The sequence below is a fragment of the Pleurodeles waltl genome, chromosome 12, assembly GCF_031143425.1.
Source record: "Pleurodeles waltl isolate 20211129_DDA chromosome 12, aPleWal1.hap1.20221129, whole genome shotgun sequence".
NCBI lineage: Eukaryota > Metazoa > Chordata > Amphibia > Caudata > Salamandridae > Pleurodeles > Pleurodeles waltl.
In genome coordinates, this window is record NC_090451.1 from 102,595,672 (window position 1) to 102,614,040 (window position 18,369).

Genomic DNA, 18,369 nt, shown 5'->3' on the forward strand with positions numbered 1-18,369 from the left:
CTGGTTAGCAGGTCCCAGCACACTTTTAGATCATAACTTGATATCAGCAAAGGCAAAAAGTCAGGGGGTAACCATGCCAAGGAGGCATTTCCTTACAGAAGGGCATAGCCTTTCCTTACCACACTGATGATCCAGAAATCGGATGTTATCGACTCCTACCTGGAAAGAAAGAGAGACAACCTTCCCCCTACCAGAGACACATGGGAGGCAATGGTAAGAGAACTAGGGTTGCTTCCCCTGTTGCATCCCCCCCGAGGAAGAGGCAGAAGAAGGGTGCTGCTGTTGGGTGGCCCCTCTAGTGCGGACTCTACCCCACCCCCTAAATGATCTATAAGGGAGGCTTGAAAGGCTGTTGGCATGCTTGCTGCGATCTCCCACGAAAGGAAGCCCCTCGTCCGAATACCCGCAGCCGTCTAAAGGACCTAAAAGGGGTTGAAACAGCCTGCAGGCCCAAGGATTTAGCTGTTTCCCCTACATTCCTTAAAGCGCTCCAACACAGAGTCAGCTTTAGTGCCAAATAATTTAGCACCATCAAAGGGCAAGTCTAAGAGCGTGGCTTGAACATCCGATGAGAACCAAGACGTGCGCAAGCAAGCATGACGCCTGGTGGCGATGGAGGTTTCCATGGCTCTAGCAACAGAGTCCGTGGTGTCAAGTCCCAACTGTATGACCTGCGTCGCCGCTGACTGGGCATCCGAGAGGAGTTCATGCAAGTCTTGGGGCATGTCCGGCAACGCTGCTTTAGCTGTATCCATTATTGCATGAATGTATCTGCCTAGGATACACGTAGCATTAGCTGATTTCAGTGCCATGCTGCAGGAGGAGAAAACCTTCTTGGCCGACTGGTCCATGCATTTGGATTCCCTGTCAGATGGTACACCAGCGAAGGAGCCAGGAGCAGACCGTGACGAACAGGACGCCTGTATGACCAGACTCTCAGGAGACGGATGTTTTGAAAGGCATTCGGGGTCTGGCCACCGACCTGCTCACAGCTGACGAAGAAACAGGCTTCTTCCAAACCTCTCCTATGGGATCCATAAGAGCTTCATTAAATGATGACAACGGATCCGCAATAGCCGTGGCCGAAGCACATCCGTCAGGATATTGGTCTTAACCTGTGCCATTGGAAGTGGGAGTTCTAGAAAATCAGCAGCCTTTCTGATGACAGAATGGAATGAGGCTGCCTCCTCAGTATATTCCCCTTGTGAGGCCAAATCCCACTCCGGGGAAGTATCCAGCCCACTGTCCGTGTCCAACCCCTGAAATTCACTTTGGGGCTCCTCAATCTCCCCCTCTCAAGGAGCTGCCTTTGGTACTCTCTCCCCTCCAACAACCTGAGGGCCTTTCTCCTGGACTGCAATTTTGCCTCCAGCCCTGGCATCAACAAAGAGTTTGCCGATGTCGGAGAGCGGTGCCGAGAAGGCGTCATCACAGGATCTCCGGACCTCTCCGACGCTGGAGATGGATCCATTGGCGCCGTGGATACTCGACCTCCACCCATCGATGCCATCAGGCTTCGGGACCCTTCCATCTCAATAGACACCGGCGTTGCAGGCCTCTCTCTTGACGTCAATGGCTTCACCGCCGGCGCCAGACTAGTGTCTCCTGCCGGACAGAATGGCATGAACGGGGTCGGTCTGTACGGAGCTGGAGCGCCTAAGTTAAATGCCAAGGGACCAGTGGGGCCAGCCGGCGCAACACCTCACAGCGCCATGTTCTGAAATATAGCAAACATGGCATTAAGAAATTCCGCCGGATCTGTCCCCGGAGCAGGGAAGGCAGGATACTCCTGAGGAGCAGAGGCTGGAGCCGGACTCGAATCCTGAGCATCCAGATGCGCCGGAGATGAATGATGACTCTGAGGCTCCACCACCTGAAAGACCGATGGCGCCAGGGAAGATTGGGGAGTCAAAGGCTGAAGAGACACCGTCAGCCTGACCTCCCAGGACTTACGGCACCAGGCAGACGGAGACCTTGACCGGCTTCCTCTGAAACGACACCATGAGTCGTGACAGCGCCGCTTCTTATGACTCGACTTCGACCTATGGTGCCTCCTTTTCTTCTTGGCTTTTGCTAAAAAACAATTTCGCCTCACGTTCCTTCAGAGCTTTAGGGTTCATTTTTTGGCATGAACCACTCCTGAATGTCATGATCCGAGCTTAGGCACCATAGACAGTCATTATGCGAGTCAGTAACAGACATTCGACCTCTGCATTCCCTGCAAGGCTTGAACCCTGACTTCTTCAGGCCGACATCTCGAAAAAACACAAAGTATCCCTTTGAACAGCAAACGATACAGGAGCTGGAAAAAATAACCATTATCGAAGGCACGGAAAAAAGGGAACGGACGTCAGCACGCCGGCGAGGGACTCTTATTGCCACGATGACGTCAGACGGAGCCGCGTGGAGTGGGAAAATTGTGACGCCCTCGCCAATGTGCATAGCTGGAAAGAAGTTTCCATCGAATGCTGTGCATGCGGAGAATTTATTAGGTGAGGAATCCACAGGTAGTTGTATCCATCAGAAGTGACTCTTACTGGTAAGAGGGCAACCCACTGAGTCAAAGGTATAGCTGTGCAGCCCAAGTTATTTGGAATACAGCTTTTTAAAGCTCCTCTCCCAAGCACTGAGAAGCAAAAGCAAAGAACAATGACCATCACAAATACTGAAGAATTGTTTGTGTATGTTTCTGGTGAACGAGTTGGGCCTCAGCCATTGATGACAAGTACTGAAGTCATGCCGGAATGTGTTGCCCAATTAAAGCTTGCACAAAATAAGAATAATCTGGGTTGTTACAAGACCAGAAGTGAGCGTCAGATACCATGCTGGACAGGATTTAACATCAGTACTAGAGACCTAGTTAGTGTATCAAAGGATTCCGGTGGCTACGTGCCCACCATTAATGCATTTGCAGTTTCTGAAACTTTCGAACAGTAAGAGTTGATAAGGGAATTTCTGTGTTTGAAGATAATTGTAGTGGTCATGGACCAAGCTGTCCATGCAAAAGCAACAGAGATCATGTGAAGCAAAAAGCAACGTACAACAGAATAATTCCGCCAATGGGCACCTTTCACACCATTTGCAATGTCATGTCCAATCCTGGAAAACACTTTCAATACACTGGCCTTTGCAACCTTTACATTGAAGTAGATATTATAGTAAAAGGATCAATATAATCAATACTAGAAGGTTGTATGTACAAGCTGCAATTTGAGTACACAAGTTTGTGTATTGAGCTCTGTTGAGACTGGCTTCAATGGAATTTATCCCCTAGGTGGCAAAGAATTACAAAAAGAACATTCAGGTAGACTACTCCTTTAATGAGGATGTTAATGACTTTGCAAAAAACCTATGCAAACAACTTACACAACATCTTGTAGAGTGCTGCCTTTAACAAAGTAAAACAGCTTTGGGGTGTATTCCTGGAACATCTTCATGATAATGGAGATTTCTTTGCATTTTGGATGTAGTATGTGGATATTGTTAAAAATGTCTTGCTGGCTCTGCTATGGGGTGCTCAAGAAGGAAATTGGCATTTATATCTTGCCACCATACACTCTATGATCCCATGGTGTTTTGCATATGACAAGATGAACTAGGCTAGATATCTTCCTGTGTACTATGCTGAAATTACATTACTTGCAGTGAAACATCCAGTGATACACATCTTCATCAAAGGATGCTTTTCAGTTCATCTGTCAGATGTTCATCCGTTAGGACAAATTCTGGTTATTCAAGTAATAGAGGTAACAGTGAACAAAGAAACTTCGGGTAGTACAAAAATCAAGCTCAAGGCAGGTGCTGTGAAAAGATATTGTATGACTACTGAACACAGAAGCACCTTCGTAACAACAGATCATATCTCACTCTCATAAGTCACAAATTAAAAAAAAGCCGAAGATACTGTTAGGAGTGCTGTTAGTCTAGTTCAAAGCTGGATAAACCCATTTGTTGGGCCATATGATCTCAGTCTCTCCACAGCAAAAAAAAGGCATCACAAGACAGGATCCGATATAATGAAGGCGCATGAAATAGGTGAACATTGTTACACAGACTTCAAATTTGAGCTACTTGAGAATAATCCACCTATTAAGAAGTTTCATGACCGAATGACAATGAACAAACTAAAAGCCTTCACTAAAATGCCCAAGACGTGGCAGTGAACAGTAATAGCAGGACAATCCTTATGAAAGCAGACATTTGGTTGAATCATTGTGACAGCACAGAACTGGAACTTTCAAATGGAGGATATGCTCTCATATCCCTTTAGAACTTGACCATGGGCTTTAGCAACTCCAGAAGGTCAGTTGCCAAAGACGAACAAAGCTGTCTGAGCAAAAAATTTTACCCCTTCTGAGGAAACATCTGGAAATTCAGCCACGCTGACTGATGGTATGGTTCAGAGAGTAAAAGGAGAGGAATCAAACTTTGGTGAGTGGCTATGTCTGTCTTGTTCATGACTTTGCCAGAAGGAAATAGGAGTCAAAAAATTGATGTTGTGTTTGATACCTACAATGAGACATCTATTAAAAACAGCGAAAGGACAATCTGAGGGGAAGAACTCAGGCACCAGTTACACAGCATCTCACCTTTCGAGATTGTCAGGCAGTGGGGTTAACTCCTAAGCCACATAAGGAATAAAAACTCCAATCGTATTTCTTGTTAACAAGTGGAGGAAACCAGAGTATTTTGTAAAACTTGAGAATAAAACACTGTTCACAAACTGTGACGATAAATGCTACAAAGCCACATCTGAAGGGCGTCACGAAGTGCTCAATCTCAACAGTGCACACGAAGAAGCAGATGGTTGGTTGGTTGGTTGTTGCTGCATGCTGCCAATGAGGGTTATGAGGCAGTAATGATAAGCTCAGATGATACCAATGTGTTTATGTGTTTGGGATTCTATGACAGAATCGTGGCTGAATTGTTTCTGAAATGTGGTACTAAAATATGCATGCAAGTCCTGGAAATTGAGAAAATAGCTTCAACTCTTGGTGAAAACATTTGTCGACCTATGATAGGTCTCCATCCGTTTACTGGATGGGACAGTAAGTGCATTTGCAGGAAAAGGAAAAGTGTATCCAAAATCTTGGATGCCAACAGACATACATAGGAAACATTTTCACAGCTCCAAAACGAATGGGATCTCTGAAGAATGAATGGACAAACTGGAGCCATTCTTGTGCTTGCTGTATGCACCAAAATCTCCAGTTCAGCATGTGAGGGACTGTCTGAAGAAACATGCTGAACGTGCAAATTATCAAGCAGCTATAAGCAAGAGATGCATTCTGAAGGATCCACAGACACCTAGTCCAATTGGGAGAAGGTGGAAGTTGGAAAGCACGAGGGAGTAGAGCAGCTAGTAGTGGACTGAATGGAGAGGCAGCCAGCACCTCACACTGTTAGATCTACTAGCTTGCAAAGGCATTTAGAACTGCAAACTGCCAACATATCTGCTGTCTAAATGACCTGAAGTGCACTGTGACATGCAGACTTCCAGTCTGAAAATCAAACAGACACAGAGAATGAGGACACCTATACAGATGTTAAATGTGAATGATAAATTTGTGTTTATGTTCACTCATGTCATACATCGCCTATGTAAGATGTGACAACTATTTGAAATTGTAAGTGACAATTATACATATAATCCATATCAATATATGAAGAAATCAATTACGTTTTGTTATCTTAAGGACTATATTGTTATTATTACAATTAAAATAAATTTTATACTATATTGAAATTAACCAATCTGGTGGAATTAAAAGATGTTTTCACATATTGTGATGAATTTATATGCTATTTATCAAAAATATAAAACCATCATTTTTTGGCTATGGTTGCTAACCCAATAATATCAGACAAAAGGTAGAGTGATGACTTGCTAGCACATTCTCCATCTCTAGGCATCCCTACCTTGCAAAAAAGTCAAGTTAGGCTGGCCCTTCTCACTCAAATGGGATGGGCTCTGTTTGGGAGCTTGTTGTGGGGGACTACTGCTGGGTCTAGAAGTGTGGTGAACCACGGTGGACATGCCCAAGTGGGAGCTACAAGGATCATGGTGAGAGACGTTTGACTGATCCTCAGAACCAAGAATGGAATGAGAGGGAGAGATGGAAAGCATACGCAAATATCCTTGACCAGTTTATTCATAAAGCACTGCCCCTGGATAGAGGGTGTGGATACCTGGAGGCAAAGCTTGGCATTTTGTTTTTCCTGCTATAGAGAAAAGGTCTTAGGAGTTCCCCACTTTGCAAGTATAGTTGAATGACTCATGGGTGAAGTTCCCATTCGTGGACTTGTTGCTGCACCCTGCGGAGCAAGTCTGCATAGTCTTTGTCTGTCCCTGGGAGACACTGCCACCAGGTGGATGTGTTGGTGGAGAGTCCACTTATTGTCAGAGTTGTAACAATTGGGACAACTGTGGCTGTCATGTTGTCCGCGCTGACTAAGACAACTTTGTGAGATGGGTGATAAAGAAATGCATTCATGGCTAGAAACATTGCCTGAAACTCAAGCTAACTAATGTTTACGGATTGGTGACTAAGATCCCAGAGGCCTTGTAATGTGAAGTCTTGAAGGTGAGCACCCCAACCAGTCAGTGATGCATCGGTGGTCAGAATGACTTGAGGCACAGTGTCCAGAAAAAGGCCACCCTTTCAAGAGGTTGGTGGTGTTCCACCGTTGCAGAGAATGGTGAGTATTAGATCTTCCAGGAGACCCTGTGACGGAGACCACTGGCAAGAGACACTGCTGTAAGTTTGAAACCGGTGCAGCAAAGCCTAGCGTGCCTTCTGAGGAGGACACTAGTATTGAAGCCCCATGTAACTGTCTGCAGCAACCAGGGCACAATTATCTGAGTTCTTGGAAATGGTTTCCCCTCAACAACTATTTGTTGCTCTACGGCACACATGTGTAGTCCGGCCTGAGGAACAATGGCAATGCAAGACGCCATCATCCCAAACAGTCTCATAATGGTCCTGATTATGCATGTATGAGTCTCCTGAAATTGAGGGAGAAGAGACTGAAAACTCTTAATATGGGCTGGGTTGGGGTCAGCTAAAGCTAACTAGGTCCTAGATACGGCTGTACCTGAAGAGTGTGAAGGTGGGACTTGGAGTAGTTCGGAGTAGAAGAGTGCGTGAAGGAGATACACTGTCAATTAGGAGGGATATTGGAACTATTGTCAGGTACTGGCTTTGAAGAGCTAGTCATCCAGGTAAGGAAAGACATGGATGTTCTGCCTTCTGAGGAGTATGGTCACCACTGTTAAACACTTTGTGAAGACTCTGGGAGAGGTAATAACCCCAAAAGGCAGAACCATGAACTGGTAATGTTTGCCTTCAACCACGATTCGTAAGTATTTTCGGTGTGCAGTGTGGATGGGAATATGAAAGTAGGCATCCTTTAGATCTAGAGCTGTCAGTCACCTTGCTATAGAAGTGAAATAACATATGGAAGAGTTACCATGTGAAAGTGTTCTGACAATGTATTGGTTTACGGGTCTGAGGTGAAGAATATGCCTGAGGGAACCATTCTTTTTGGGAATTAGGAAGTATAGAGAGTAAACTTCCGACCCTTGGTGTTGCAACAGAACGGGGGGGTGTATTGGAAGGAGTGGTGATGAGCTCCAGACAATAATAATGTTGGATAATGGAGGACCCATTGGTCCGTGGTGATGTTGACCCAATACAAAAGAAAGATTTGCAACCTTCCGCTAACAGGTGTGAGATGATCCGTGGGGGTGTGGGTGTGGGGGAAGATGTAGGACATCACTGCTTTACAGTGTAGGAAGAACCTCGCAAGGCAGTGCTCTTCCCTGGTCCCTTACTGTTGCCTCTAAAGGAACCCCTGAAGAAACCTCTGGAGTAGGAGGCTTGAGGCTGTCTGGAGTGTGATGTGAATGCCTCAAAGGATGTTGGTTCGAAAGAACCTCAAAAAAACCTGGGTGATGAAAAGTACCCTTCTGTGTTGGAGATTATAGGGCACCCACGGCCTTCGCTGTATACTTTAAGCTTCTCAAGGGTAGTGTCCACTTGAGGCCCAAAAAGGTGCTCCTTGTCAAAGGGCATATTAAGGACCGCTTGCTGGACCACTTGAAATAAGTGCAGAGAAGCCACGCGTGCCATCTGAGGAGGACACTAGTATTAAAGCCACATGCAGCTGTGTCTGCGGCATCCAGGGGACAATTATTTAAGTTGCTGTAAATTGTTTGCCCCTCAGCAACTATTTGTTACCCTCTTTTCCAGTGCTTATCTGGTAGAAATTGGAGGAACTTCTCCATTTCATCCCAGTGAGCTCAGTCATATCTAGCCAATAATGCTTGGGAGTTGGTGATACGACAATGATTGTCTGCTTATGCAACTCTTTTGCTGGCAGTATCAAAAAAATGTTTCCTTCCTTCTCTGGAGGATGGGAGTCCCCAGTGGCCTGACTGTTGCCACGTTTCCACACTGTGGTGGCAACAGGAGGATAACCTAGCCTGCAAAGGATAAAGATGACAATACCTATAGGAGTGCACAAACTTCTACCACTGTTGCACATACAGGAACTTGGCTGAGGGACATCTGGAAGTCAGGATCACAGCCCCATTCAGATGGCAATTCAAAACTGCTAACCTGTTGATATTAAGCCTTCACACAATGAGGAGCAGGTTGAGAAGATTAAGAGCAAGAACCTGCCCTGTTGAAGCAGTAGCCAGCAAACGTTCAGACTGAAGGGGTCTGGGTATCACTCTCCTGCCCCAATTCAGTGCTATCAAGATGACTTGGACTCAGTGAGTCTTAACTTTCTTCAGTACTTAGATCTAGATAGTTAATGGAAGGAACAACTACAGGAGACTTATGCCCTAAGACAGACCAAATACATTGCCTATAGCCCTTCCTGGAGAAAACTCCAGTATGCAGTAGTCTTGACACTATTCGTTCTTGGTGGTGGTTTTGGTGAAAAGGTCCAGCCAGGACACATCCCACTGCCCACTGTTGAACCATTTTTTGAGTCACCCTGGGATAGACACCAGTCGTAGTCTGCTAGCCAACACATGCTCAGCTCATCTACTCTGGCATTCAGATACCCTGCACAGGTGATTGGTGAGAGGGGAAACAAAAAAAAACAAAAAAAATCGCCTGCTGATTCAGACACTTCAAAAGGTACAGAGCCTTCTAGCATAGAATTCAGGCAACCAATATGCCCTCCTTGTTTCAAGTACCACATCATGGTTGTATTTTCCATGAGAATCTGTAACAGCCTCCCTCCAATGGTTGGCAGGAAAGGTTTCATAACCAGCTGGATGGCTCAGAGCTCCAATGGACGTTTGTAGAGACAGCATTCTGCTGGAAACGACAGACTCCAGATTCTTCACCTCATTGGTTGCTTCCCTAGCCCAGAGTTGATGCAGCCACCAATACTGTGACCTCTGGGTGGGGTAAACAGAGTTGCCCGCGGCAAGTAAGTTTGGGGTCTGCTTGACACCACTAAAGGTCTCAAATCGTCTTCTCAGCTATACAAATGGTGTCAGACAGACTGTCCTGGTGCTGGGCCCATTGAAACCGGAAGTTACATTGTAGAGTAGACATGTGCCATATGGATCCTAAGATAAGGAGGATGTGAGCTAGGAGCCCAAGAAGTCTCAGAAGCATTCGGAGACGAGATTGAGCCCAAGACATCTGAATCATATTCTTAATGTACCAGTCTCAGCAATGGTGGAAAGGTCCTCTTTAAAGGCCTCCATCTGCTACAGAGATGTTGACAGACAGTGCAATTCAGGGTATGCCAGGATCAGCTACCGAAGGTGCTTTGAGACTGAGGATGCGGTAGGAAGGTCCTAGAAGTGCCAACTGTGTTGCATCTGACTTAGAGTGGAAAAAAGCAGGAAGGGGTTGGGGGTGTACTGGGTGTGATGGGGTGGAGATTAAACCTTGCTTGGCACCTTTGAGCTTCAGAGGTGCCCTACAGTTCGATTTTCATGATGACTTTAAGAGGGACTGGAATTTGGCATGGCTGCTGCCCTGCTAGCGTGAGCATCTACGCGGCCTGGATAAGGAGCAGAACCACTGTTTAGAGAGCACCCTCTTACTGTGTTCTGTGACATGCAACATTGCTTATGCTCTCTGGATGCCTTCATGTGCATTAGTTCACACTTATACACCATTGAGTTTTGACTGGAGCCCAGGCACTGGAGACACACATCATAAGGGTCTGTGACCAACAACTGCTCCCTAAAGGCCTGTCAAGCCTCGAATCCTGTCTTTTTGGGCGGAAACAGCCTCTTCTCTAGCACAATGCATCAGAATTCTGAAGAAATCAGGAGATCAACAAAGTTGCAAGCAGAGTTAAGGATCCAGATCCAACAACACAAAGGAACTGATGTCCGCACTGAGGTGACGTCTATGTGCAGTTCTGCTCCATCATTTCCAGTGGGAGAAGATGTCATCACAGGATTAGACGGCACCACCTAGCAGTGAATGGCTGGCTATTACTGGGATGTCAACTAAAACAAACATTTATGTGAAACTCACTTATGAATATGTAATCATGCAGAACTTCATCCTGCTGAATTATTCAGAAAGCAATACTCCTATTTAGACAGCTGAACAGTCTGCCAATAATATAATGGCACCAGTATGTACACAAAATAACTATTATTTTAAGTTATCGCCAAAAACTTAGACTGAAATCAAAATACAAGAGAAAGAAATATTAACAAATGTGCACCCCAAGTGAGAAAACACCACTGAAACCGCACATAAAACACACAAAAAAAAAAAACCACACACTTTCATATAATATTTGCTGAATAGATGAAAATACAAGAGACAGCCACTTTTATGTTTCCCAAAACGCATCCATAGGGCAGTTCCCCTTATAGGATAATGTACTAGTGGGGTCTGTCTTGCTTACTGTCTACGACGTTTCGACCCTTCAAGGGGATACCAGAGTCTCATCAGGACAAAGGATAACCTGGGGATCTAGTGTAGGGAAAAGTGTTAAAGTGAGCACACGAAAGGGCTGCAATAGATGCAAATCCTGGGACAGAGGCTGCTTTGGGAAAAGATGAGTAGTATATAGAGTGAGAAATAAAGATCAACCCTCATTAGCCACAGAGAAACAAAATATAGTAAGATCATGTATCCTGTCCCTCACAAAAAAGGCTTACAGAGTATTTAAATTTATCAGGAGCCTCACGAATGATGGGATGCTCTCAGTTATCTGTGCGGTCCAGCAAGACATCATATAAGGGAACATAGAGACAAGGAAATTCATCCACTTAATATGGAATAAAAGTTATTTGAAATGCAAGGAACTGGTGGTACAAATAAATGCAAAACATTACCTCTTCAATCGGGTGCAGTCCCGAGAGCTAGCTTATTTTGGCAGCAATTCCTTCAATGAGTAAAGCAAGGGTGCCTGGATAAGGGCATCCGAGTCAGGGAGATACTGGGGGGGAAAACAAAGCGTGGTTGTTCTTCTTAAATAAAGTTAGTAAGCGGCACCTGTGCAGCCGAATAAGTCTGGGGGCATGATGTAAAGTGAGCGAACAACAAATCCGAATCAGGAGAGGGCCCAGGCCTATGGTCGGTGAATTTGGAAGAGCTGAATTGTTTATCCAAAAAAAAAAAAAATAATAATAAACAGAATTTGATTAATACTGTTGAACAATAGGAAAAACAAAAATTTAAACGCAGAAAATAGGAGGCTTGAACACCAGTGTGTCCGCTTTCAAAGCTATTAGTCCAAGCTGCTGAGCTACTACAGCAGCCCCCTGGGGAGACGGTGTAAAGGGAAAGGGTTTAGAATTAACTCTACTGAAATTATGAATGACTGGTACCCACTAAGGGATGTTTGACGATTCAAGAAGGCAAGAGTAAGGGATTCATTCAGCTGGTCAAGTGCTATCACTGTCTGAGGGAGGGCACGAGACCTAATGCATGCAGAATGAAAGCACACTGGGTGGATCTAAGGAGTAGCCATAAGCTAAAATACATGCAATTTTTTTTTTTTTTTTTTAAAAGGGAGAAGGGGAGAGGAATGTGGTAACAGTAGGAAAGAGACCCCTACAATGACAACTGGATGTAAATGTACCTCACATTGACACACATGAGCCAGTTCCAGAGACCGTGAAATATCAAGTGCAATGGGAACTGCTAAACAAAACAATTAGCCAAATGCAAACATCAGTTTAGCAATGTAATATATTTTTCCGAATCCTTCATGGCAATAAAACCTCTCCTTATGGAATCACATTTATCTATCCATTTACAGTCCAGTCTTTGTAAGTCTAATAGGTGATCTTCCCTTCTTGGAGATAGAATGACTCATCCAATTACTTGCTATCTCTGGGCTTCCGTCGTATGATGTTCTTGAAAATGTTGGACCATTGGTGCTGTTGCTACAAGGCCTCTGATGCAGCTCCTGAGCTGGCTAATTCTTGTCTGTATCTGTTGGGTCGTCTGGGCAATGTAGATCTGCCAGATGGAAGTCCCAGACCATTGTTCATGGTTATCTTCCCCAAACAGAAAATAGTTCTTTGATAGGGCTATTTCTAGTAGTTCATTATGCAAGAGATTGGGACTTGGCAGGGGGCAGCACTAGTGTCTAAAATGTCCTAAATTACTTAAATGCCATCTCTCTGGGGGATGTTCGTGTACAGAGATTCAATGTCAAGAGTGACCAGGAGTTCATGATCAGGATCAATTCAGACACCATCAAGATTAATCATATGTGTAGTGTCTCCTACATATGTGCCTAAGAGGAACAAAATCTTTGATGAAGGTGTTGATGTATTGCCCTAATGGCCCCAGGATGGAGTCACAGCATGGTAAAATGGCCAACATGGCAGGTTGGTTGTGTTTTCATGAATTTTGTGTAAGGTATATAATACTGTAGTCCTGGAGGTTTTTTTGTTGAGAAATTCAAACTCTTGCTGTAAGAGAAAGTCTTGTTCAATTCCTCAGTGTACTTTAAAGGCTGAAGCGTTATCTCTGGTAGTGATATATGAAGTCAATTTCCTATAATGTCTAGAATTGGAGAGTTGACGCATAATTTCAGCTTCATCTAGTTGCCTGTCCTGTATCACAATGTCACCACCGTTCTCTGCTGGTTTGATAAGGGTCGATGTGTCTGACTTTAGAGTATTAAGTGACTTTCTTTCTGACTATGTAATGTTATATGGTGCAAAACATCTCTTAGTTCGAAGATTATTAATGTTTTCCAGAACCACTTTTTCAAATGCAAGGAGTTTACCTTGCCTTCTATTATAACATGCCTCCCTCTTCTCCCTTTCTTAGAATTCTGTTTGCATTTAGCTTATGGCTACTCCTTAGATCCACTCACTGTTCTTTCATTCTGCATGTATTAGGTCTCATGGGTAACAGTCATTCATTAGTTTAGCAGTTTATTCACAATCCTTTCCAAAGTCTCCACTGGGAGCTGCTGTGGTAGCTCAGCAGCTTGGACTAATAGCTTTCAAAAGCAGACACTGGTGCCCAAGCCAACTATTTTCTGCATTTTAATTACCTTATTTTCAAATCATATTTTTCCTATTGTTCAGCCGTACTATTAATCAAATTCAGTAAAAAAAAAAAAAGAATGTTGATAAACAATTCCTCTCTTCTCAACAATTCACCGCCAGTAGGCCCAGGCCATCTCCTGATTCATGTTTGTTGTTTGTGTCCTTTATATCATGCCACCAGGCGTACACGGGTACACAGGAGCTGCTTATTACGTTTAACAAGAGCAACAAGGCTCTTCTTCCAGTACCGTTATTGAAGGAATTGCCACCAAAACATGCCACTTCACGGGCCGCACCAGATTCAACAAAGGTAATTTATTTACATTTTTTACCACCAATTCCTTGCGTTTAGATTAACTTATTCCATATTGACTGGATGAATTTCCTTGTCTCTATGTTCCCTTATATGATACCTTGCTGGACCGCACAGATAACGGAGTGCATCTCATCATTTGTGAGACTCCTCATTCATTTAAATACTCAATAAGCCTTTTTTGTGTGAGGACATGTTACATGGTCTTACTGTATTTTGTTTCTGTATGTCGAATGAGGCTTGATCTTTATTTCATTTTGGATACTACCCATCTTGCCCCAAAGCAGCCTCTGTCCCAGGATTTGCATCTATTGCAGCCCTTTCATGTACTCACCAGTATGTACTTCCCACCTTTCTGTCATTATGGTTTTTACAGATTCTCACACTGTCTAATTCTTATTCCTTCAATACTTTTTCCTACATTAGTTCCCCAAGTTATCCTGTGTCCTGATAAGACCCTGGTAGCCCCTTGAAGGGTCAAAATGTCATCGGCAGTAAACAAGACAGACCCCACTACTACAGTATCCCATAAGGGGAATTGCCCTATGGATGCATTTGTTTGTAATATGAAAGTGGCTGTATTTTGTATTCTCATCTATACACCAATTATATCAAACAGTGATTTTTTTAATGTGATGTTTTAGTGGTGTTTTCTCACTTGGGGTGCACTTTTGTTAATATTTTCTTTAAGCGTTATGATTTTATTCTTTCACTTTTTGACAATAACTTGCAATAATAAAGATTTCTGTGTACATACCGGTGGCACAAAATTACTGACAGACTGTTCAACTGACTAAATAGGAGTACTGCTTCCCTATTAAATCCAACAGCAGAAAGTCATGCTTGATCACATATTATTCATAAGTGAGTTTCACATGAATGTTTTTTTTCGTTGAGATGTTGAAACCCAAGTTCACATGAACATTTGTGTTGCTCTTGTGCTCTATTGGCTATTACCAGGAAGCATTCAGATCCAGTCTAGTGCCTAGGAATATTGTAGATGAGAAACCTACAGGTAGAATTATCCATTACAAATTTGCACCATTGATCACACAACAAAAACATTTGATGCAGAGCAGTCAGCCAAAAAATTACAACACAGAAAAAAAGAATGAAAGTACTGGGCAAAGTTTAAGTTGGGACAAGGCTAATAAGGGGCAGAGATGTTGCAGTAAAGCACTGACATGGCTAGCAAAAAAAAAACATCCATTATCAAATGCAGAGCTGCTAAGCAATGGAATGGATATTGTATAGTTCCATTTCCCAATCCAATTTTGTGGCTTAATATTTGAGAGAGCAACATTTTAGCGAAGAAGAAAAGGAAAATGATTGAGGAAAACTGGAGCTCAAGAAGGGGCGCTCAGTTCACAGTACCTGCATTGCACTTTTCGATAACTTTACTGCCTCAAAGATGTCACTGGGCTGTAAGGGAGCCCCAGCCTGAGCTGTGCCAACTACTCTGACAGGCCCTCTCCGTTTTTCGACATTCCCACCTGTCTTCCTTGAGCGCTTACAGACCTGAAGGAAAAAAAAAAAGAAAAGTATTTTCAAAGTCATTACAAATCTATTAAATCCAATGTGCAAAAAGGAGACATTCACAAGATTCTACAAAGTATACGTTTTGATACGGGGGAAAAGCACTTTCTAGGCCCCGATATCTGTCTCAATTAAATTACTACTAAGTTTTCCAAAATATACAAAGGTTGCCACACACTTTAGACTGAAAAAAAAACAACAACAAAAACAGCAAGTGAGACTGGTACTAATGTGAGAGAAGCACATCCTCTAGAAAGACATGGGAAACACTGATGCTCATTATTATTTAGGCAGATAGACTGCAGCAACACTGAGGTGGTGGAGACCTCACCTCATTAGCCTCTGGGCAGCCATACCCAACTAGAGATCCCTGCTGGCTTGGGCAAGGATTTTTCGGCTGAAAAAGCTCGTGCTGGCCCAGCAGCAGCACTTCTATTACAAATTTCATGGTGGCTGACCAGCATATTTGTTCTTTTATAGTAATATTCCAAATGTGAGGGGTATGATTCTGTGAAATAAAAAAAAATCAACAAAAAAAAACAATGGACTGAATTCGCTGAGTTTTGTTTGGTGCCTGGGGTCTAGCCGCTGATTTTTTCTGCCTGAGATAGCCAAGCCTCACAAAGCAAATTTGGGATAGAAAAATCAACATAGAAAGGCCCATTGGCGGGTGGCCCACTGGCTAAGGTTTCCCATTTCGATGACTGCCATCAGAAACCAAGCAGTTCCTCCACATGTAAATGAGGCACAGAATTTGCCAACTGATTTCTTGCATCCACCACACTCTAAATAACTGTCACTGCGTGCAAGCAAAACATTTCCAAATCAGGCTTGGAGAGGCAGACTTGATTATGTCTAACAAAGCTAATGCTATTACTAGGGATTATTGCTATTACTATGATTGTTACTTAGAAGGTTGCCTTCATCAGGCACTTGAATTTTGGAAAATATTACAACTGACACTGAATTGTGCCACACAAGATACAATAGCTCCAGAGCAGGCTCCCCCAATGAAAAGCTGGTGAGCTACCAGTAGCTCTCCAGCTACGTGTTAGTAGCTCCTCTGTGTGAAGTCTAGCAAACTAATTTTTGACTGGATGAACACTGAAAAGAGTAATCAAGACAAAAGTGTGTGTATTTGCAGCAATCATAAGCTGCAGTTTGGAAATTAGTTGCAGATTTTTTTAAATTGACAGCCAACATTTGAGTGATAAATCATTTGGCATATGGGAGATATAACTAACACTGCTTCCTATGGGTCCTGCCCTAACTGACAGGCCCTACCTGGACTGGAAAACAAGCATCCTGAGATCAGCTTCGGGGGTACCACTCCTCATCAGCCAAACTAGCTTGAATCCCGTGGCATAGCAAGCACGGGATCCACATCCAGGCATAAATTGAGGTGGAATGGTGGGCAAAAAAAAAAAGGATTAGGATGCGGCCTGAGGGATTGCCAGTGGCTGAGATTAATTCAAGCATTCCATCCATCACCTTTTTTTTGCACTTATTACAGAAAAAGTCCGAGATCCCTGGCTTTATAGGCAGCGAAATCATGATGGGGAATTCTAATTTTTGAGGTCAAGGACTACGAAAAATCATGAAGGTGGCTGCCAAATACTGGCCTGTACCAGAAACATGGCTGAACAGTAATCAAGTCTAACATGACCCTGAAATTAATAAAGTTCAATAGATAGGTTTAGCCCCTACTCCTCTGCCACAGCACTCTCTCAATTACTACTCCTGGACATTTTAGAACAATGCAATACATTACTATACAACCTCTATGGAAGGCAGATTGTTATCTTTTTTTAGGTTCACAGGAGACCAATGCTGACAAGGAACATTTATAAGCGAGTGACTTAATTTTCTCCAAAACTGGCCTTTTTCAATAAAACTGATTTTTTTTTAAATAGAGCAGAAAGCAATAAATACAAGTGGGACAGGTGAAGATCAACATATGGGTTCCCATGCAACCTTGAGAGAAAAAAAAAAACAGGACCTTGGTTTTATAGTGGTTTTGAATACAAAGCTGATAGAGGCTGGGATCCTTGCAGATTGAACCAATGGGCAATAAACAATATTCTTAGTCTACCAATAGTAGTGTCTGCAGCTGCTCAACTAACATCAACTCCCAACTGTAGATCACTGGGTCTGTTCAGATGACCATAAGGTGTGCTTCATCTCCAGACTGTGCAGTATTACCTCAGTTTAGGAGACATGCTATAAGGGATGAATGCTGGAACACTGATTTACCTCAAACAGAACACCCAAGACACTATGACAATTAAATTCAAAGAACTACCCTGCCATTAAGGAACATTATACAGGGATCTAAATTGTAAATGGCTTGATGATCCCTTTATACACCAAACTGCAGTGGGCACTTTAAAGATCATGTTCTAAAATAGGGATTTTAAACTGCAGGACAAAATTGGCTTGAATGACTTGTAAATCAGCCTGGTAACAGAGACCAAGGCCTAGGAGCCATGTGGGATACGTCAAAGGTGGAGAGAACTTTATCAAGCCCATATGATGTCTAGACATCTTTGTTGGCTGTGGCGAATTGCCCACAGTGGCATGATCAAAGTCCATCTTGCATAGTACATTAAAAGGGCGTATTTAGGCTCTTTGCAAATGCTCATTATTTAAACTATTGCCATTTGCTCTTATATAGGGTTCCAGTGGAAACTATACTCCACCTTCCCAGAAGGCACCTTATGCATATGTCAGCTGCATGCTTAGTGTGCGAGTAGCAGGTATAATAGGACTTTGTACGTACGAGTATTGAAGGCAGTTGGATCTATTTTGGATTCTCCTGATTGAGCACAGTGGAAGATGAGCTTCCATAGAGAGTTAAAGGACATGACTGGCATGCCTGCTCTTGGGGAACCTGGGTTTGGAGTGGTTTCAGACAATTAAGTGAAGAGGATGGTGACAGGGCTATATTTAGAAATTTCAGGGAGTTAGCAAGTGATGGCTGATGATTTCTTCTTGAGAACTGCATTTA

General features: G+C 43.4%; 1 protein-coding gene across 1 annotated transcript in view; it reads right to left on the reverse strand.

Annotated features, from left to right (window-relative positions):
* The window catches only part of LOC138267072 (cohesin subunit SA-2-like), a 1,140,873-nt gene extending 1,125,326 nt beyond the window's left edge, over positions 1-15,547 (reverse strand). Inside the window, exon 1 of the mRNA XM_069215920.1 lies at positions 15,201-15,547. Within this exon, the coding sequence (XP_069072021.1) occupies positions 15,201-15,383 (183 nt within the window). The 5' untranslated portion in view covers positions 15,384-15,547. The remainder of the gene's footprint in view (positions 1-15,200) is intronic.
* Positions 15,548-18,369: the final 2,822 nt, after the last annotated feature.